The following is a 23,107-nucleotide window of genomic DNA, read 5'->3' as shown; positions in this document are numbered from 1 at the left end:
TATATATATATATATATATATATTCTACAGTTTGTTTTTGTCTGTTTTGGTTTTTGTTTGCTTTTTATTTTTGAGTTTGTTTGGATTATTGCATGGATGAGCTTTTTCACAAATGGAGAATTGAGTGCGTGCATGATGTTGTGCAACTTTTGAATAATGGAAAATGCACTTGCATTGAGAATTTATAAATGGAGAAAAATGTGTTATATGATTGATTAGTATGGATGAAGGAACATAAGGATTAAAAGTGTGGAAAGGAGAAGAGAGATTGAAGTTTGCAATGAATAATAGTTGGTGGGTCTAAGCTGCCATGGCGTCACCCAACAGAAGGAACAACGTTTGTCACACAAAGCTTTCCATCAAGCTTCTTAGTTTAGAATTTAAGAGCCCACCACCACATCCACCAACCCATCAACATAACCACACTGCAACTCAACTAATCATTACTAGTTCATGCTCCATATCACCTCCTTCATAAAAACAGCCATGCTTAAATTTTTCAAAGAGAAATGTTAAAATGTGAATTTTAATTTATAGAGATCAACTTTAAATTTTAATAAATCTTACAAAATTAATGAGATTTACAATAATTTATATATATTATAAGTTTAATTTCATCTCTAATTGATATAAAAGTTTCATATTATAATCATATATTATAAATTTTTTTGAAAGAAATATTTACAAGAAAAATATTTGATATAATAAAATTAGAACCAAAATTACATAAAAGACTTTAATACTACCCACAATAAAAAAAAACATAAGACAAAATGTTTAAAATTATTTTTTTATAAGACTTTAACTTTCTTATCTTATTAATTTCATTTATGAAATTTTGGTTTTTCGGAGTTAATATTTAAAAAATAAAAGCACAATTTTAATATTTAAAACTATGTATTTTAATAAAATTAAGTAAACAAACAAAAGGAAAATAAATAAAATATTCGTACAAATTTGTGACTTTTACAAATTTCGAACTCTCAATAATAATTAGCGAGCTGCGTAGAGAGTCTGCTTACATAAATTATATTTTACGACTTGTATAAAAAAGTTAAAATTGATATGTAACATGTTCATAAGTTTCATAACATAGAGCTTAAATTGAACGAGTGTTTCAATGGTTTATGTTCAAGTGAAAATTTTGTATGATATTAATCTTTTTTGTGTAGAATACTATTTGTAATAAAAGAAATATGGATAAGTTTAAAATACAAATAAAAAATAATAATAAATTCACTAAAAATAGAGATAAAGATAAGATAAAGATAATATATCTAACACTCTCCTGAAACTGGTGCATATAAATCGTATGTATCAAACTTGTTACTAATATAATCAATAAAGATTTAGTGAAAATATTGTTTTTGCATTTGATTCACACTCAAATTGTTAATGATTTACGAATATGACATAGAAAACCAAATTCTAATTTCAAAGACTCTCCTCAGCAACAAATCTGAGAGGTTGTTCTATGTAAATCTCTTCTTGCAAATGGTCGTTTGAAAAATGCATTGTTGACATTCAGTAGATAAAGAAGTCATTATTGAAGAGTCATCGCGACTATGAATAAGCTAACAAAAACAATCTTTGTCACGGGAGAAAAAATATATATGGGTGGTTCAAACTCAATGGTAAGAGAATGGATGTTAGAAGAGACAAAAACATATGGATAAACATGATAAAGAAATTTTAAAGATCTAAGATTCTTTAATCAATACACTTATAGAAAGGAAAAAAAGAGTAACCTTGATGCTCTAAATAGTTGCCTGAGAGGAGACGGGGCATGCGACCACCCACGATGAACTTGAATGACAAAAAAAAATGATATCGACCCTCTAAATCGCTAATTGAGAGGAGACAAGACGTGCCATCACACACGACGAAAAAGAGAGTAGATCGACAACTTTAAAAGACGCTGAGAGCGCGTAGAAACTCAGATAAAGACGTCGTTGACGGCACGGTATAATCGCTTGATTGAGATGATTAAAATTGTATGATTAGAACTCTAGTAACCGCAATGGTAGACGATGGTGATGCCAATAGCGGTAGACGATGTCGTCGCCAGCAGCTGTGAGTGTAATGACAATGATAGAAGAACAAAAAATTCTGAAAAAAACCTAACTCTAGATAGTATGTTTAATAAAATGAAAATTATGTATGATATTAATTTTTTTTGTGTTAATATATAAATATGATCTTCTATTTATAATAAAATAAATATTGATAAATCCAAAATACAAATAAACAATAATAAGAAATTAACTAAAGATAAAGAAAAGATAAAAATAATATAATTAACCGTTTATATTCAATAATTTTAGGGTGTATAAGAAAAAAACTGGTGTAAAAATTTAAGTATGGTAAAAGTTTGAACTAATAAAAAAATGTGACATAAATATTGAATTGTATTTATGATTAATAAAATAGTTGTGAATATGACGTAGTGACAGGCATGATAATCAAAACCTACAGATGCATCGCAATCGTTGGAACAACTATAGCATAAACCTTTGTTTGGATATGGTGGATACAGTACCCACAAATCTTGTATATATCTCACTTATTTTGATCCCTCCACGTACAAGCAATCGGACCACAACATGTCTAATTCGTCTTTTTCCTCTCTCTGAGATTTCTTTAATGCCTTTGAGAGATTATAGAATATACCCAAATATATGTAGTGCACATGAAAGATAGAAAGCTAAAAGACCTGCAATGTGATAAAACTAAAGACCAAAATAAGCATGGACGTAACTTTCAATCACAACCATCATTGCTCAATATACACGAATCTCACATGTACCTCTATGCACTCCTTTTGGGATTTTATGGTCTGTCTTGTCTCGAAAGAACAATAATGCACTCAACATATATAGAGATAATTAATGAAAATACTTAAAAGGCATAATAAATAATGAGGGAGTAGATATGTTATGCATTCAATAAACTAAGTTGCATGGATTGCAAATGGAAAGTTGTTATAATTTGTAGGGGATAACAATATAGAGTGTGCGAATGTACATGCCGTGGGAAACTCGGGGATTCTAACAATGGTGCATCTTGGGAGATTTTAATGCAGTAAGGAAAACTAGAGAAAGAAGGATTAAGTTTAAGTGCTAGTATGTGATTATGTATTGTATTCAGGATGGGCAATGGATTGAAATTTATTTGGAAGTTGTGATGTTAGTCTTTCTACACTAATTTTTCTGTATTTAGGATGGACAAGGATTTGGTCATCATCATGTTCAATTTTTTGTTGAGACATGATGTTAATCTTCTTACATCCTACTTTATAGAGCATCATATTTTTCTAAAAAAAAGTTAGAACACCTCACAAATATTCTATTAATTAATTAATTTATTGATGCTAAAAACGAAAAAGTATATTATTTGCTATAAAAATGTATGTTAACAACTTTTCATAACCACTTCTCTACAATAGGTTAATTGTTCATTATTTTATTAGCTTATTTGAATTTATTTTCAAAACAATATTAAGACGGATCAATCATAAACAATTATATAAACATTACAAAAAAATTACAAAAAAATTGTGAAAAAAAAAATTATTAAAGAATATTTTCCTAAAAATATTCTAAGTCGTTTCGCATCAGTGTGTACATGAGAATCATGACAACATAATTTTACAATTCGGAAGGAAGATTTTGACAATCAATACTATGTGTCCACTCCTTAGAAACATGTTGAAATGGCAGACATAAGATTGTAAATAACGGTTGTCGGTGTTCCTATATTGCAGATTATGCGGATCAAAATTTTAGACCTCGAGTAACCCTATCAGCATATTTTAGACCGTATCGAAGAGATTTCTCAGATTTAATTTATGATTATATGGTCTGTTTTTCTTTTATTTATTTTCTTGTAAAATTTACTTTCGAGAATATAATAAATAATTTAAATTCTAATTTTTGGGTGACGTTTATTATAGTTTTTTTTTTTAAACTAAGCAACGCTATGAGGAATGAAGTTTCAGAAAAAAGAAAGTTTCTTTTTGAACCTTTTTGTCCTGTAATAAATTCCATTTCAATAAATATGTAAAAACTGCTTGAAATTTATTTAAATAAGGGTGAATAGACAACCGAAAAGGGGGGAGCTTCATAAAATTAACAGCCCAAACTTTTTCGTTCTTTTTTGTCTCCGGTGAAAAGGAAGATCTTTATCATATTTACTATCATGTGAATTTCTCTCACAATCTAGAAATGATATTTTCATGCATCTTTTTTATCATCATGTTGATCCACCAAGAATCCAGGTCTTTCACGTTTGGAGGTTTTCTTTGTCCAACATAAGAGAAAACGACACGCTCCACCTGGAATCAGCCAGCACAAACATCTTCTCATTTCTTTTTGGCCTTTTCTTACAACACAATTCAGCCCCCTCGATCACAATATTTTTCTTTTCAATCATATTTTTCCGTTGTTTGTGGGGGACCGGCTGAAATCTTTGATCAAAACAGGGTAATTAAAGAATATCAGGAAAAAGGTGCATCTTTTGCTATTTTTTGACCTCAACAACCAAAGTGAAACGGAATTTGTAGATTCTAAAGATCCCCAACATTATTTCAGGGGAACAAAAAGAACTTATTGTGATTTAAAAAATAAAATCATGGAAAATCAAGGCAGGCAGGGTCCAGTGAGAAAAACTGTGGTTAATTTGGGAGGCACGTTGGCAAACGAAAAGGATGAGTGGCGAGTAACATGGCAATTCAAAGTCAAACTGCCTCTACCTTCTTGGTTACCCACAATAATAATTTCCATACTGATGCAGACTCTTATCTTACTCGGACATATAATTAGTCAAAGGTGTGTGTAGCACATTCTCCCTCTTTCTTTGCCCCCTTATGTTAAGAATGGAAACAACTATGATGTCTGAAAGCAATTTTTCTCTGTTTCAACGTGATTTTAACCTTCATTCACTTTAATTCAAAGTTCAAATTTGATTTCCCTTTGCTTTGTACAAATGGACTAAAAGGTACTATGTGACAGGTTTCTACATTCCACTCCCCTTCCCTGCTTAACTAGCAGAATCAATATTTTTTTTCCTCTGATTTTTGTCTGTTAACCACATACTATTCACAGGAATGTGGGTTTTGGCCCTTCAAATGTGCACTAATAGTGACTTAAATCAACTGCTTTCAAAGTCTAAAGTTGAACTTAAATGGAGTGACATCCCTACCTATTCGTGTTTCAAGGGTGAAAAAGGAAGTTTCGATCCAACCTCACTATCATTCAATCATGCACATGACTAATAAAATCTCATCTTACAATAACGATTTATGAAAAAGCAGGATAGAGTGATAATCTTATTTATTTTAAAGGTGAAGAAAAAGAATGCTCGCAGCTTGTTATATTGTAAGTCAAACGTATCTACCTTATTTTCCCCATGTAAAACAATTACTATGAGGGCTTATTAAATGACGACCCCTGAAATGTTTATCCAGACAAAATAAATTAGAAAATAAATGGCAACCACGCATTATTTTATACCCAACAGACTAATTCCCTTTGAATATTTCCATTATATATGTTTTATACATAACTCAGTACACTCTATAATGCATATCCCGCTATATTACATTGAATTGACAAAATATTTCCAACTCTTTGTTGCAACATCTTATTTGATGACATTGCAAGATTAGATATGACTTCTCTAAGGGAAAAACGCTTTCTTCTCCCTGTAGTAAAATGTCAAGATGAATAGGAAGTCAGTAAAACCATCAGTCTTCAAAAAATCTGCGATCCTTTGGAGATGTAATCTTTCCTCCAGTTCCGGCCCGACGCATCATCTCTGAAATATACTTAATGTCAGAAATAGTTTAAGTAATGTACAAACATGTGCCATAGGGGTCGCTTTTCAAATAGGAATATCTGGATTTGATTTCCTAGCAATCAAAGGAAAGAGGGGCACCTGCTTTGACCTTTATTACTATTACAATCTCCAAAGTACAAAGAAGCATTTGGTAAGAGGAAAAAATAAACATAATGAAACGTTTGCTGTTAACAAAGTAAAATGATTGATGAAAATAGTGTAAAGCTAAGATGCTTGAAGTTAAGATGGGTAATTAATAAAAGAAAAATGGTTTGTTGCATGAAATAGTAAGGACAAATTCCAAAGAAATGCTGTTTTATTAGCAATTAGGGATCCATGAGGAAAAATAGAACAAAGTAAAGGTTTAAAGTTGAGATGGATTTAAAAAAAAAATAGTTGGGATGGGTAATTCACAAAAGTAAAAATCTTCAACAGTAGTTTGAAACTAGACATAAAAAAGATAAATGCTGAAGAAATGTTGTGCGGGCAATTACAATGCGTATTAAAAGTTGGAAACGAGCAGGTGAGCACCTCCAATATAACCTTTAGGAAGTTTCTTCCTGCACTTCCATAAATTTCTTCCTCTCATAAATTATTATATTTTAGATTCTATAATCTGAAATGAAAATTTTATATTCCAGAATTTACAAGCCACCATACATTTTTTATTTTAGAAAGCACGATCTGGATACAAAAAAATTGTATTCCACCCTTCCAGATTGAATTTTTTATTTTAAATTCCGAAATATGTAATTCAGAATACAAAAAATTATGAGGGTGCAGGTTTAGACTATGGAGGTGCAGGAAATTTAAATTGAAAATGTGTTTGGACCATACTTTTGGTTAAAAGATAACATGGTCCTTAAACTCTCTAAATGAGAGTTCCATAGGACAAGCCCAAGTCCATTTGTAATGGACTTTTCCAAGTGCTATTCAACATTTGCATAAGGGGTTAAGTGTCCATTAAACCAGATTTAATCTAATTTTTTTATCAATCCAATTAAAATTAATTGAGTCAAGTTTACCTTTTTTTAGCAGCTGGATCCAATTCAACTTAATTATAACTGGATTGTATTATCAATTATTTTGAAAAAATATCACCTCTTAAGAAGAAAACCACCTCAAAATAAACATTTTCAATGTTTCTGATTATAAGATAACAAGAATAATTATAACATACAAAAATAATATTAACATGATAAAAACGTATAATTAATTTTTTATAGTAAAATTATTAGAAAATTATATATTTATTAATTATGTAGTTGGGTTCAATCAGGTTCGAAATTCATAAATCTATTCCTCAAACCAACTCTAATTGGAGACACTAAAATAACTCAACCCAACCCCCAATTACCCAATCTTACCCACAAAAGTATAATTGGATGGTTAGGAGAGGAGTAGGGCTTGTAGCTCATCATGCAGCTGACCAAATGCCAGGAAAGGAATATATACTCATTTTAAAGATGATTTTATATGTTCTAAGTGGAAAAATATACCAGCCGTCATACTAGCAAAAAGAAGAAAGAAAAAAAGAAGTAAAGGGCATTTTATAATTGGTAAAAAGAGAAAACTTGCCTCGCTTCCACTCCAGCTCTTCAACCAATTCTTCTTTCCATTTCCTTTGCCTCTCAGAGAAGTTTGAGCTGCAGACCAAAACAATTTTAGTCCCTTTTCCACATACCGGCAGAACAAATAAAAGGAAAAAACATATATACAGTATCATAGGTGGTAATTTATTATGCAGATTCGGTGTTTTATTTCCGTAACATGCGATGCATTTAATAAAATTATTTATTAGGCAGATTACTGATGTAAAACTCCAAATCTATAGAGACCAATACAAACAGTACCTATAGTGCTGAATGTAAGTTTTCTCCATAAAATTGCATTTACTATCAAGCACCAGATACATACCTTACACTAGATGATTCCAGCTCAGCGTCATGAAGAGTCTCCTTTGATTCATTAAGCTTAGGTGGCTGAATTTCCTGCAAAGGTTGACAGTAACCACCATTATGCTTCGATCGGTATTTGGTATGACTTCCAGGGCTTGCTACAGTAGCACTGCCAACCATTGAGAATCGTCTCCAAGCCTGACTAGGCGATCTGAGTTTTGATGTTACATTTGGGACACCCGACATAACTTTACTCTTTGCAAAGGGAGTAGGAGCAATGGCTGCATTTGATATGCTTAAGAATTCTTCATAAAGAGGTGTTTGAAGCTTCTTCAGCTCAAGTGCCTAATGTAAGACATTAAAATATAATTAAAAAATGTTTCTAATCTTAACAATGCTAGATTTAAAGAAAAAATAAAACAAAATACAAAGGTAACAACCATTGAGTAATGCTATACTGAGAGTCAACAAATATATGGTCTTGAATTAAAATAGAACCTTATCATCAAGGAACTCTCTAATTTTACATTCAGTAACTTCTTCATCATCTTCAGTTCCTAGAGGCTCACTTGAAAATGATAGGTGCGGTCTGTTTTTCTCTAAATATAGGCTTTCATTAAAATCGCAAGGATGATCATCCGCAGGTTTGCTCGAAGGATTGCAACTCTACTCCAGCAAATTGATCAGCTCAGTGTTAAAAAATTACTAATCATAAATGGAAACATCTAAAACAGTGGAAGAATAAAACAAACTTGACACCTTCGTATCATCAGAAGCTAATAGAGATGCAGATTTTACTGGTGAACCAATCAAAAAATCATCTTCATCCATCAGACACATGTCATCATCATTGTTGTCTGCTCTCTGGTAGGAACCTGCTTTATGATACACAGTTGAGAATTTTATGCTGTCTATCTGACAAACATCCTTTAAGCCAGTGCAAGTTGATCCCTGGACAGAATCCAAGCTGCAAAACCAATATGATAGTCTTAGTTTATCCTCCATACCCATAAGAAGTTTCACCAAAAACAGAGATATACTTACAAGGTTCTAGAGTTCATTCCATATGTTGCCATCTTATTGCAAGAATCCTGAGATAGGAAAAATAAATAGTTGATAAAAAGTAAGTTATGGTGTGCATCATATATACTCACAGCTTGGACACTGACCCTGATTGAACTGCGTAAGATTGAATGCGATCCATGATATTCAGAGGTGATGAACGGATGCTGCAGATGATAAATAAGGCAGAATCACTACAGTAACTTCGAAGGAAAAGCAAAGTAAAGCAAATTCAAAAGAAGGTTCCACAGTTGGGCTTGTTGTTCGTTTACCTGTTATTTATTTTTGTTATAGCTTTTAGTTAACTTAAGTTATTGGTGGATTGATGTATTTTTTAACAAAAATCGTGTGTAATAATTCATTCGGTTTATTTTTACTGGAATCAATTAACAAGAGCTTCACTTTCTGAGTTCATGACTTTTCTCTTGTTTACAAAACCAGATAATTGGTCGTCTTTGGAAAAGACCAGGTTTGAGAAATACGACTTGGACCTCATACATATAAGTGGACTAAAGCAAAAGAGGACAAAACCTCAGTACTAATAGTGTGAGTAAAAATCGAACTATTGATACTTACCTAACTGAAATAACTCACAAAAACAAGGATTTTAACTTGGAAGAACTAGATGTTAATTATTTCGAAACTTATCAAGACTTGGATTTTTCAACTGAGACAATAGATTAAAGGGAGCCATATAAAACATTATGAATAGGAAGAGGGGGAAGATGATGGGAAATACCAAAGCTTTGAGACTATGTCTGAAAACCATTTGCTATAGAGGCGGACGGTAAATAACCAAAAGTACAAAGAGAAGAAAAACAATATTTACTACTGATTACATGATTATTGAACCCAGAATCAAGGACCCAGGAGTTCAAAGAGTGAGAGACGCCGACAAAATCATTACCAAAGACGTTTTGAGGTCCCCATACCATAAAGGAAATTGTTGAAGATTGTTAATGATATAATGTAAGGAGAAGCAGATTCTATAAGAGCATACTGCGCAAGAATATTTATTACTAGTTATATGATATATGACTCTAAAATCAAGGACCCAGATGCTGACAAAACCATTACTAATATGTGCAATAGAAGCAATGGGACCAAAAGACTGACAGTCCCCATACTATAAAAAATCTCTGAAGATTGTTAGTAGTATGATATCAGCAAAATTCTCACCAGCCCCTCCCAGTGTCTAGTATCATGAACCCATATCCAAGTTGAGAACTCTCAACCTTCACCTCTCACTTGAGCGGGGTTTCATAGTTGATTGTTTATTAGCTTAACTATTAGTTATAGGTGTCATTGTTCTCCCTTCTAGTTGATTTCAATAATTGGCACCTTGATGCATAGTTGAACCAAAACCATATGTAACCCATGTAGTTCAATTTTACTAAAATCAAGTAAACAAGAGCTTTAATATTTCAATTACAAGCCTTGATATTTTGTGATAATGATTGATATTGTATAAGTTAGGGAAAATGTTTAAAATACCTGTAACAACTCTGATGCAGAAGGCCTTAAATCTGGTTCCCTGTCACCACAAATTAATGCATAGTGATTAAAAGTCAAATCATCACAAATAATTAGCATTCTTAACCAAAAATTCAAATCGAATCACTAGCCTTTTCAAAAACATATGTAATTAGAATAAAATAGTATCATCATAATGGTAAAAGCATTATATTTATGTACTTGTGGAAACATTTCAGCAAAAAGTCTTTGGCCTCAGCTGACAGATGATCAGGTATGGGTGGATGAGATTTAGTTGTCCCAATATAGAAAAGAGCTGAAACCTAAGAAAAAGAGAAGTTTAAGTGAAAGCATGTCATTGAACCCATCACATGCATATGCACTCACACAGATATTAACATGTGAAAGTTGATGATAAAACTAGATTACTAAGTTAGGTAAGCCTTTCATTACCTCTTGGGGATACTGTTGACTCCATGGAGGCTTCCCTGTGGCCATCTCTATCACGGTGCATGCAACACTCCATATATCAGTGGAGCTTAAAAATCACAAGTTAGATTTTGTCACAAAGAATAGCTAATATCTCATCAAATTTAATGACCAAAATGACAAAAAAAATAGCAACACACTAAAGTCTATGAGAAATTATAAATCGTCATTTTTGTTGCTCAGTTTAGATTATCCACAATTTAAACATGCATAAAGAAACACATTTCTATAATTTGCATTAGAAGGCCGACTCTTATCTGTTTACTAGGATTTCACTAGATCTTTAGAATGCCTTCACAATGGTTGAAATTCGCATGCTTCTTAAAGAAAGAAAGATTCAATTGATTCGCATGCTTCACAAACGACTCGCTATTTTTTTTTTCTCAAAGTCATTTCCAACAAAATGAAAAGAAAGAAAAAATGTTTAGACACATAAGTCACAAGCCAGTAGCAATTTTAAGAAAATCAAACCATTACCAAGCTTTCACTGGACTGGTAGAATGCCTTCACAATGGCTAAAATCCATATGTTTCTTAAAGAAAGAAAGGAATCACATAATTCACTCTGTTAGAAGTGGACTTGAGGCCTAACTCACCCTCACAAAACCGGCTTGTAAGGTAAGGTCTGCACCCACTTATATACTTTAATTTGGCCTTATCTCTAGTCGATGTGAGACTTCCAACACACCCCCCTCACGCCGAGAGGTATATACATCTCGAGCGTGAGATTAGACATTAATGGGTGGTCCAATAGGAGCCCGATAATGGGTGGAATAATATGCCCAACAAACAACCAATAATGCTAGGATAAGCTCTAACCATAGCTCTGATACCATGTTAGAAGTGGACTTGAGGCCTAACTCACCCTCACAAAACCGGCTTGTAAGGTAAGGTCTGCACCCACTTATATACTTTAATTTGGCCTTATCTCTAGTCGATGTGAGACTTCCAACACACTCTATAATTTTAAACTCGTGTTTCTTTTTCTGAACTCATTTCCATCAAAATGAAAGGAAAAAGAAAAGATTTAACCGCATAATTCATGAGCCACAAACAATTTAAAAAAAACTTGTAAACCATTATGTATAGAAGCTTAGTCCATAATGTAGATCCTTAAATAGGTTATATGTTTATTAGAGGTTGGGAGTGAAGTTAGATGTTCATAATGAAGAATGGACCATTAAGAAAGTTAAGGTTTGCATCAACCTTCTAGAACAATAATTGTTTTGTTGGACACTAGAGTACATAGCAAATCTCAAAAGAAGTAATGTGAAAAAATCACAATTTCAATAACTAGAAATTGATACATGAATGCCGTGTTCTTATTTAAATGAAAACAAATATATATGGCAGCTACTTGATGTGGTATTAAAACCTTGAAGTTCTCCTGTCTAAAAATTGGTGCTTTCATTGAGTGTTAGACTCACAGAGATTGGTGCAAACCAAATACTAATAGATAGTAAAGTCTTCAAATAGGGTTCATGTCAATAGGGTGAAAGTTGTCGTGAACATCATCTCTTAGATGTGGTGACAATATTAGGAGTGCCACATTAAGTAAGATAAGCTTATACTGATAGATAGTAAAGTCAACCAATCGAGTTAGGCTTTACAAGAAAATATCTAGACTAAAAAATTTTCAGAGAGATATTGACTTTACAAGTGAGCCTAATTTCTAGAATTCACTATTTTGAAGGCTCAAATTTAATTATCGATTGACCAATACAAAGTTGTCCTTCCTTGTTATAAAAGGAAAAACTTGAGGGGCAACCAAAAAGATGTGTAATATACCCTCTTACTAAGCCATTTAAAATTATTTGAATCCTACTATTATTCATAAATCAAATCATTCAACATTGTATATCACAATACATGACTGAATCTGTACAATTTTGTATCATAGGTATGAATAACACGATTCAACCATTCATATTTTGTTTTTCTTTTACTTTTCATTTTCCGATTCTCATGAAAAAAAAAATTGAAAGCTATAAGCTTATATTGCTACTTAAACCTATTTGACTATTCTTAGCTTTTTTTTGTCACTCAATCATTTCATGCATGTAAGTCGAATTAGCTACTTTTTGTTTCCTTTCTTCCAAAATAGAAGTTTCACAATCTTATATATAACTGAGAAATTTGTTTTAAAGACTTCTTCCTAGGTTTTTCTTTTCATCTATTTCTAGTTTAATATTTTTGCGGTGAACACTATATACAGTCTGTATAATATTCGAAGTAACTTTCCATTGTTTCTAACAATTGGATACAAACTATGATTCACAATTCAAAAATTAGTTCACCAACTGACGATTCCAAAACAATGGAATAACAGTCAGCCTCACTATGGATATGAAAACAGTCTGAGAATTTCTCTATAGCCACCTTTCAAAACAGATAAGTCTTTCCTTCCTGACAATATCACACAAAACTACTTCCTTTTGGAAACATTTATTGGGACAAATGAATCTTAGAAAATACTTGACCGTGCTTGGATGATAATCTTTTTAGTATTATACACTTACATTGTATGTCCTGTTTGTAGAATAACTTCAGGGGACATCCAATGTGGCGTGCCCTTCATTGATTTTGCACCGTTAATAGTAGCCTATATCAATCCAGAAATTCAGAAATGATGGCCACGTTACCCAAGAAACTCAAAAGATCATAAAGAACTAATAACGTCAACAGTACCATACCAGTTCAACAACTTTCTTGGATGCACCAAAGTCTGCAAGTTTAATGCACCCTTTGTTATCAACTAGAATGTTGGCTCCCTGTATCCCACAACATATTGACCAAAAGGATAAAGAGAGGCACCAAAGCAGAGAATCTTTTAGAAATAAAAGTAAAAGCAAAAGCACGGTACCTTAATATCTCTGTGAATAATCCCATTATTGTGAAGGTATTCAAGGCCCAGTAAAAGCTGTTTCGTATACATTCTTATAACCTGAAAAAAGAAATTGAACATTAAGCAACCAAAGAATCACAACGTGATAGATTCTTTATGTGCTTCAAAAACTAATAAATGAATATCACTTACGGATTCGGGGAAGGATCCAAATTTCCCCAAAAGTGATGAGATAGAACCACCGGGTACGAACTCCAGCAGAATATTTAAGGAGTTCTCCTCTCTCGCAGTTCCCAAGTATCTCTATCATAATAAATAAATAAATAAATAAATAAATAAATAACAAACAAAATGGAGGGGGGAAAGCACTTTCTACATTATTGAACACCAAGGAATCAAAGTACTCTGATTCGAGTAATAAGACCACACTCACAACAATATTTGGATGCTTAAGATTCTTGAGAAGCTTAACTTCTTCTTCGAGCTCCCGAATATTAGCCTAACTCCACAGGGCATAAAGAGAATTTCTATCAATCATCACGTAGAACATCAACCAGCTTACACAAAACAAGAGCATTTCATTCCACACTGATTCCACACCATGACCACTGAAAACACTTCTACGAAGCTCAACATTGCAAACCTATAGCACAGTAGCAGTACTAAAATCTCGTAAAAGTGAAACCAGATTTTTACCTGTGTGTTCTCCTTGTAAGCGCTACCAGGAGCGATTAAAACCTAACAGAAAGCCATAATTAAAGAATTAGAACGTAATAAAGCAAAATTATAGCAAAAAAGCGACGAAACAGAAACAGACCTGTTTGATGGCAATAAGCTCCCCGGAATCGAGGTTCATTCCCATGTAGACGTGACCGAAGGCACCGGAACCAATCAATTCGCCCTTGCGCCACCGGATGGGAGGAGGAGGAGGTTTTAACGCGATTCGCGATTTGCGAATGGCGGAGCCAAGCTTGTCGGCGATTCCGGCAAAAGGAGCATCGTCACCCCCGGGTCGGAAAACCAGGGAGCGGCGAAGAGAGCCCAAAAAGTCTTGCATATTGTGGTTGTGGCTAAAGTTTGGCGAGGGTGGCGTTGTTGGCGTGAGTGAAAGGAATGCAATATTTGAAGGAAGGAAGCAGATTGTGAGTTTTTCAAAATGATGGTTTCTTGCTGCTAGACAGTGTATCCCAACGGTTATCTTTTCTTTTTTTTGACTTTGAATGGCCCCCTTCCATCACATGAATGGCATGTCCGTAATTTCAATGTTTATGACCCACTATTTTAAAGTTCATGTTATGGGTTCTTTCATTTGTTTAAAAATATATATATATATATATATATAAGGTTTATTTAAAACTGTGTATCCGATTTTAGTAGACAAAAATATTCTCATATATTATAAATTCTAAATTTTAAGGTTATTTGCATAATTTTCATTCTTAAAACTAAAATAACAAATAAAAAATCCCCGAAGCTTTACTTACCTCCCTCTTTCCTCTCCACCATTTATCTTTTATCTCTCTCACTTCAACATTTTCTCTGTTATGCTCAAACTGAAAAAAATCAGAAACATTAGTGGTTAAACAATTTCTTACAAAAAAGGATTTTGTAATGAGTTTTTATTTTATAATTTTTGTCTTATGTAATTTTATCTAATTTTCAGTTGTTAAATAATTTCTTACAAAAAATGAATTTTATAATGAGTTTTCATTTTATAATTTTTATCTTATATAATTTTATCTAATTTTCACTCACTGGCATGATGATATTAATTGGTAATCGGCCTAAAAAAATCATAAGAGGGTTTTTTAGAGATGATGATTCACATCTGATGAAATTAGACAAGTTAGTGGAAATTGAAGAGATAACATTTGGTTGAAGGTGAATATGCTAATGATTCGACTCTTTACAAAGACAAATTGTTTAATTACGAGTATTTCTGATTTTTTTTATTTGGAACTACAGTAGGAATGACAGAGAAAATGTTAGACTGAGAGAGATGAAAAATAAAGAGTTGAGAGAAATGAATGAAGTGAGTAAGGATTTAGGAAGTTTCTTATTTTTTTTAGTTTTAAAAATAAAATTATTCAAATATTCTTAACCTTAAAACTTATAATTCATAATAATTAATTTTGTATTATATAATGTACGTTTTACATTTATTATGTGATAAATGTTTTTTAACTGTTATAGAAGCGTGTACATTAGATAAATTTTACTAAGCGTGTACATTAGATAAATTTTACCTTTTAGTTTCTATACGTACTATTTTTGCGCTATTACTATCATTTTTTTTTATCATAGTTTTGTATGCTTCTGAAGTATTTGTTGATATTATTAATGATTATATCTTTAAAAATATATGATCACTCGTAATTAACTAAGAATATGTTTTAATCACGAGACATTATTTCAAAACTTTATTTAATGACATTGAATTCAAATATATAGATACCAACAACACTGATTTCTTTTGTTATTCATCTGATGAGCAAATATATTAATGTTTATTTTAATATATTTTAAAACATTAAAATTAGTATTCATGAATGTATTTTAAAGATACAGTAGATACAAAAAATCAACAAATAATCCAAATTCATAAATAAGACTTAGATTTTAAGTTGGTGATTTTAAAAAATAATAAATATTAAAATTTAAAGCTATATCTATTATATAAATAGATTTTTTAACTATTTAGTGTGCCATTTTAATTTCGCTATCTCTTTATTCTATTTCTCTTTAAAATATTTTGGAATGATTTTTTATCTTTTTTACAGTAACTTCTTTTTAAAATAGTCTAAGATAACTTTCTATTTCTTTCATAAAAAATAAGACAAAAAAGTTTAGTAGGATTACTCTTAAAAAAGAAGATATTGAAATTATAAGTTATATTTAATATATAAATTAAAATTTTAATTGTTTAGTTATTTTTTTCTTAAAAAAAATCTCGTAACTTCTCTAATTTCATGGTGTATATGATAATAAAATTTAAGAGTATATGAATATGTTAGATTTTGTGTAAAATAAGTCTTATTTTATTAAATTTTTAACTTTTTTCTTCTCACGAGTGGTATGCAAGAAATTCAGCAACCATGTAGAATATGGACTCTGGTTTAAGTTTACGTTGATATACTTTGTTTGTTAATTATATTTCTTGTAAGTAAGCAGGAGCTTTGTAGCTTCATTTAGTTTTGTTAACTTCATCATTAACATAAAAATGATAATCACTTTTGTATGATATATTATAAGATTTGATCGGTAAGCTACATAATAAGTCATCGCTGACGACAAACACGACATAGTAACCAAATGATTTTCTACGTATATTCAAGATCGTTTGGTTTATTCATTAAATTATAAGTTAAGTAGGTGAAGTGGACGTTTAAGTGTTGGGCTATAATTGGACCAACACGAACACTAATGTATTGGGCCAACATCAATTTAAGGTTCACGAAATATTTATGTTATTGGGTCAATATCAACTTAAGGTCCACGAAATACCTATAAATATAGGGATAAACTATAGAGGTAAGGTTAACTTAATTGAGTTTTAATACTTAATTTTGAACTAAGTTCATTATAGAGGTAATGTTAGCTTAATTGAGTTTTGATACTTAATTTTGAACTAAGTTCATTGAGTAAATTCTATCTTGAGCTTTAGAGTTTCTTTAACAGGTATCACCGTTCGGCTTGGACTCGAAGAAGTCGATGTAAGAAAAAAACTAAAGTGATAACAAAATTATGTGTTTCTCGATCCTACTCATTTAAATACATAAACAACTTTGATGTATGCAAAACTATGTTTAAATTCCAAATCTTTTTGTAAAATGAACAAAAGTTCATAACAAAAAAAAAAAAATGAATAAATTCAAATAAATTTTAAATAGATGTTAGTAACCCTACTTATTACTTTTCTAATGGTGAATAATAAGTCACCTACTAAATAATAATTAATTATATTTTTTCTTATTTCTTAAAATTGAAATTGATCTTTAAGAATTTTAATATAACTGAGTATATTTATTTATTTAAAAAATTTAATGATTAAAATTGTATAAAAAAATTGAAATATAAACTAATTTTAATTTTTCGTTAAATTTTAAAACTAAAAATATATTTAAAATTAAAGTTTAAAACTAAAAATATATTTAAAATTAAAGTTTAAAACTAAAAATATATTTAAACGTTAAAAAAATCAAATGTATATTTTTAAATAAATAAATGTTACAAGAATGGTTGAATATAAATTTCAATTCGGTGTTAATTTCTTTTCTCTTTCAATACTATTAAGTTTGATTTGTTAACTAAAAATGTTTTATAAATACTTTTACCTAATTTATTTTGAAAAAAGCAAGCATAACTTGAGTTAATGTTTAAACAGAATCATACACTTCATGTTTTCTAGAAACTCTATTTAATTCCTTAAAAAATTAGTTTAAGTTTATAACTTATTTTTGTGCATATGATAATTTAATTCAAGTGAATATCAAACGACATAATGAAATATCACGTGAATGGGTGGGAGAGGAACCTATTTTTATCCAATAATTAATTAGCCTGTCTTTTCCTCATTAACGGTTTCCTAACTCTAGTTTGAAGGTTGAGAGCACAACTGTCGCATTATATTCAGCCCAATCCTTACCAAGTTACTGTCCTTCAACTACCCTTCCTTATTCACTTCATGGGTGTCCTGGGAGCTCCTAAAGACAGCACCTTTTGTTTTGTATCCTTCAAATCCCAACACCCTTTGGTCCAACAAGTCTAAGTTTTGTGTCTTGTTACTCAATTGACCTTGTGTTTGATCATTTCTTTGTTTTTTCGGGATTGTTGAGAAAGAAGATGCAGCTTGATCTGGAATCACTGTCAGAAGCTACTTCTGGTGCCATTGGGTCACTTGTTAGTACCACCGTCTTGTACCCTCTTGATACTTGCAAGACAAAATATCAAGCTGAAGTTCAAGCTCAGCATCAGCGAAAATACAAGTTCCATTCTTCACCCTTTTAACATTTTCTGGGTCCGACTTAATTATGTTCTGACATATACGTGCTTGTCTTAGTTCATGGGTTGTTCTGTCGGGTGCAAGTGATAGTTTAGTAGCGTAATTTTGATATTTTTGGCCAATTTCCATATAAGCAGCTTATTAGTATTTATTATTGTAGTACTTGACATTATTTGTAAGTGCGTTTTTTGTCTGGATCACGAGCCAAATTAAACAAATTAGGTTTAAGTGTGTGTCTGGATTATAGAGCCCTTTTATCTGGTAAAAATGAAGCAGAAAAAGCTGGAAATTGGGTATGCCATGTAAATCTGGTCACTAACTAATTGGTTCAAGAAAAATAATGCACAAACTCCTTACCAATAAATAGGTAGAGGGGTTGAAAAGAGTTAGTGCACTGAGCTGGTATTTCCTGAGAAATTGGTTCACACTATTGTATCACATTAGCTTTTTAACACGATACTAGTATAAACTGGTTTGGATTATTCCCCTGAGAAAGTAATGACATTGATCAAGAAAAATAATGCGCAAACTCCTTCGATGTTCAAGAAATCCAAGCCCCAATACCAGCTCAATGCGCTAACTCTTTTCAATCCCTCTACCTATTTATCGGTAAGTTCAGGAAATTGGACACTACTTCCACTAGAAAATCTGGTTCAATATTGAGAACCAGTGATGATAATAATAACTTTCCAATTGCCAAAATTGCAGGTGCTCGTTTGCTTTTATCTTGATGTTTTCTATCCTGGCAAATAATCTAGGAAGCAAGAATTTTAGAGTGAGTTGTGCTTATTTGATTTTGTTTCTGTCTTGTGTAGGAGAATTTCTGATGTTTTATGGGAAGCAATTGCTACCCGTCAGGTGCTATCACTGTACCAAGGCCTTGGGACAAAAAACGTTCAGTCCTTCATTTCGTCTTTCATTTATTTCTATGGATACAGTTACTTTAGGAAGCTGTATTTGAAAAAAAGTGGAAACAAGTACATTGGAACAGCAGCAAATTTGATTGTTGCCACCGCTGCTGGGGTCTTTACGATAGTAATAACACAAGTAAGCATAATTGTAATTATGTTTTGAAGAAAAATTGCTGTTAGTTACTTAGATGTGTTGTCCTTTTCTGTAGTATGCCAACTGAGGGAGCTTTTCTTAACTTAGAAGTAAATTGAATTTTATTTAGGGCAATTATTCTGTTGACATGACAACTATAACTAAGGTCAATATTAGGCAATTGTGGTATGTGATCAATAAAGAGTCACCTAAGCTTATGTTGGGGATTTGGGTAGGTTTTTTTGTTGATGTCATAGCAAGAACATTATCCAGCGAAAAAAAAAGAAAGGAATATCACCAACTAATGTAGTGTTCTCTCAAGAAAATCATGATTCCTAATTAATTTAATGTTGTCCGACTCAACCTTTCCTTATTATTAGGCACTCAATCTTCACTAGTTTGTTCTTGTATATTATAGCCCTTAGATACAGCATCCTCGCGGATGCAGACAAGTGAATTTGGAAAATCCAAGGGATTCTGGAAGACCCTTTCAGAGGGTACATGGAGTGAAGCATATGACGGACTTGCCATTTCCATTCTTTTAACAACAAATCCATCCATTCAGGTATCTATTTTAGGATGCTTTTATACAAATGAGACAGAGATGAACTGTTTTTCCAGATTAGGTTTCAGTTCAGGTTACCTAACTCATAACGATTGTTCTCCTCGACAGTATACTGCATACGATCAGCTGAAACAGAGAATATTAAAGGGCAACATAAGCAATAGAACAGGTACAAAGTCATCCCCAGAAGCACTGTCTGCATTTTCTGCTTTCGTGCTTGGTGCAGTTTCAAAATGTGCAGCTACGTGCTTGACATACCCAGCTATCAGGTGGATGATCAATTTCAATTAGTCTCCCCCAAAGTTTATGATACGTCTGTTATTGATTCTTGTGAATATTATGCAAAAGAAGAAAACAATCAATTTTATTTTATGCTGATCTACGGTCTCTTGATTGAGATGTATCTCCATGAGTTAGTTAGCTAGTTACATTGTTCAGTTAACTTAGTTGGTTAAAGAAATAAGGCATGTTACCAATAAATAGGAAGAGGGGTTGGAAAGAGTTACTCCACTGTGAGTTGGTATTGGGGCTTGGATCTCTTGAATATCGAAGAAGTTTGTGCATTACTTTTCCTGATCAATGTCATTACTTTCTCAGGGGTGTACTCTAAATCAAAAAAGCTAATGTGATACAATGGTGTTTTCTCTGTTTATGCTAAGCTGGGGACTCTCTGATTAAAGATTTTTTAATTGTCGATAGGTGTAAGGTCATGATTCAGGCTGCTGAATCTGATGATGATAAGCGTACAGAAGCTGAGAGGAAGGCACAGAGGACAATCTCTGGAGCTCTCTATACTATTTGGAAAAGAGAAGGCGTATTGGGATTTTTCAAAGGATTGCAGGCACAGATATTGAAAACTGTTCTTAGCTCTGCATTACTTCTGATGGTAAAGGAGAAGATCGCAAAGTCCACATGGATTCTAATGCTCATGATTGGAAGATACATGTCTGTGAATTCCCCCAAAATGAAGGCAATTTGAATGTCATGAGTAATTCTTAAAACAACTTTTCATCCAAGAATATGCTAAAATTTGCTTTGTTTTCCATGGAGTAAAATAATGAGAGTGTAGCTGGCAGTTTAGACTGCCTTTCTGAAGGAGTGCCAACAATGACATTTTAGACCAATGGAGTATGACCATCTGTTATGCTTTTTCTCTCATTAGACCTTAGCCTCAAAGTAGACTTGTTTATATATTACCTGTTTTCTGTTAACCCCATCCATATTAGCTTGTATCATTTGGCAGATGCCAAGCTCTAAAAAATTATATTATTGATAATAATGACAACAATAAGATAACAATCCTTTGGGAACAATGCCTTCTTTCTCCTATTTGCCTTGCATTCTATAGAATTACAATACCAAAACAACACTTACACAAGGGCATCTCCATTTCCATCTAGAAAAAACAGTTGTCTTCAATAAGCTCACCCTGACAAACATTTTTTTGGTAACAAAATTGCAACCTTAAAGCATTGTCAACGGCCATCCTCTTTGTTTCATAACAGGAAGATGTAACCAACTAAGAAGAGCATTGAGCAATAAAGCAATCCAGATCTGGAAATCAAATTGGCACCATCAGAAGTATAGGGAGAAAAGGTTCCCGCAGGAGTGTTTGTTGTCAAGACAACAACAATCCAGTTATCTTCTGAACCAATACCAATTCCTGTATATTTTGTGTCATTGAGACTATCTGAGTAGAGAGATTTCGTGAAATTAGTTAGGACAAGACTTGGAACCAGACCAGGAACACAAACAGGCATTATATTTCCATCCCTTGTGTTGGAAATGGCCAAGTGACACTTTGTTAGGAGGTCTGGATAGTTTGAAAACTGAGGCTCAGTGCCAGGTACGGTGTTAGAACCTGTGGTATTCGTGCAGGGTTGTTTCTTGAATTGGTCAGCTATTTTATTAGCAAGGCAATCTGCATTGTCATTCCTTGTTAGAGCTTTCAAGTTTATTGATGCTCGATACTTGTTGATACCCTGATAAAGATTGTCTTCCTCATCTGCAGAAGAATGTTAAGATAAGTGCAGGTTCAACATAATAACTTCAATAGTATGTATGCACATGTCCGTGAATGTGCAAGTAAGCCAGAAAATGTTGACATACGAGATTTGACAATCATCTATCCGCAAGTTTTATATTAAGAATATAATTTTTTTACTAATTTTTTAAAATATGTTAAGTAAAAAACAAATTACATGTGATATTTTGTTTCAATTTAGTAAACTTATAACCAAAACAGGTGACAGAAGATAAAAAGATAAAATATAGGGTAAACTTTGGCCTCTAGATATTTAAAAGTGGATGATTTTAGCCGTTTAAATTTTTACCCCAGGTGAATTTTGTGCTGTGGTTTAGTATAGTTGAGAAATGGGATTCGAAAATCATATAAAATACTAGAATCAAAATCGTATTGTAAATGGAAATTGAGAGACTTTAAGCACATTTTATCCTAAAATATTCTTCAACACCTAACACAAATTATGAAATGATTAAGAGTTTAATATCTACGAACAAACGATTTATAGCCTCCCATCAGATTCAATAATTCCAGATCAATCTTTCTCCTAATCAGATCTAGCTTGCATATTGAGAAATCACTAAGAAAACTTTTCTTTCAACAAAGAACATTAGCAGATTGCAGAGAGAGCAAGTAGTACTCACCATCGTCACATTTTACTGGATGGTTCATCAAGAGAATCACAAGGGAAGAAAGGAGAAGCCAGAAACACAGATAGAACTTGGGCAGCACCATCCTTCTCTGTTTAGTGTTTGATGTAGACGAAGACTCTCACATAGAAAAAGAAGTTGCCACTTTGGGATCCTATATGAGGGGTTCAATTCAAACACAAGTTTCCTTGTGCAGGGTGCTTTTCTGTTTCTTCAAGCATA

The 23,107-nt window shown here is 32.2% G+C and overlaps 3 protein-coding genes across 3 annotated transcripts; 1 reads left to right on the top strand and 2 right to left on the bottom strand.

Moving 5' to 3' along the window:
- Positions 1-5,441: 5,441 nt before the first annotated feature.
- LOC108324342 (mitogen-activated protein kinase kinase kinase NPK1) lies at positions 5,442-14,816 on the bottom strand. Its single transcript, XM_017557280.2, has 17 exons — positions 14,419-14,816; positions 14,298-14,339; positions 14,035-14,100; positions 13,794-13,904; positions 13,620-13,700; positions 13,450-13,527; positions 13,276-13,358; positions 10,722-10,806; positions 10,491-10,591; positions 10,290-10,329; positions 8,903-8,962; positions 8,778-8,824; positions 8,493-8,700; positions 8,232-8,399; positions 7,753-8,078; positions 7,414-7,481; positions 5,442-5,814 (listed from the first exon to the last, which is right to left on the bottom strand). Exons 1-17 carry the CDS (start codon positions 14,656-14,658, stop codon positions 5,744-5,746), a joined length of 1,875 nt encoding a protein of 624 aa, XP_017412769.1. The 5' UTR covers positions 14,659-14,816; the 3' UTR covers positions 5,442-5,743.
- A 3,367-nt stretch (positions 14,817-18,183) lies between these two features.
- Positions 18,184-21,509, top strand: LOC108326439 (peroxisomal adenine nucleotide carrier 1). Its single transcript, XM_017559951.2, has 5 exons — positions 18,184-18,586; positions 19,419-19,650; positions 20,066-20,212; positions 20,321-20,481; positions 20,912-21,509. Exons 1-5 carry the CDS (start codon positions 18,444-18,446, stop codon positions 21,189-21,191), a joined length of 963 nt encoding a protein of 320 aa, XP_017415440.1. The 5' UTR covers positions 18,184-18,443; the 3' UTR covers positions 21,192-21,509.
- On the bottom strand, positions 21,435-23,107 carry LOC108326440 (uncharacterized GPI-anchored protein At5g19250-like). Its single transcript, XM_017559952.2, has 2 exons — positions 22,880-23,107; positions 21,435-22,217 (listed from the first exon to the last, which is right to left on the bottom strand). Exons 1-2 carry the CDS (start codon positions 22,968-22,970, stop codon positions 21,709-21,711), a joined length of 600 nt encoding a protein of 199 aa, XP_017415441.1. The 5' UTR covers positions 22,971-23,107; the 3' UTR covers positions 21,435-21,708.

This window comes from Vigna angularis, chromosome 3 (genome assembly GCF_016808095.1).
Source record: "Vigna angularis cultivar LongXiaoDou No.4 chromosome 3, ASM1680809v1, whole genome shotgun sequence".
Taxonomy (NCBI): Eukaryota; Viridiplantae; Streptophyta; class Magnoliopsida; order Fabales; family Fabaceae; genus Vigna; species Vigna angularis.
The sequence above is the reverse complement of the archived record's forward strand: the minus strand, read 5'-3'. Positions and strand labels throughout refer to the sequence as shown.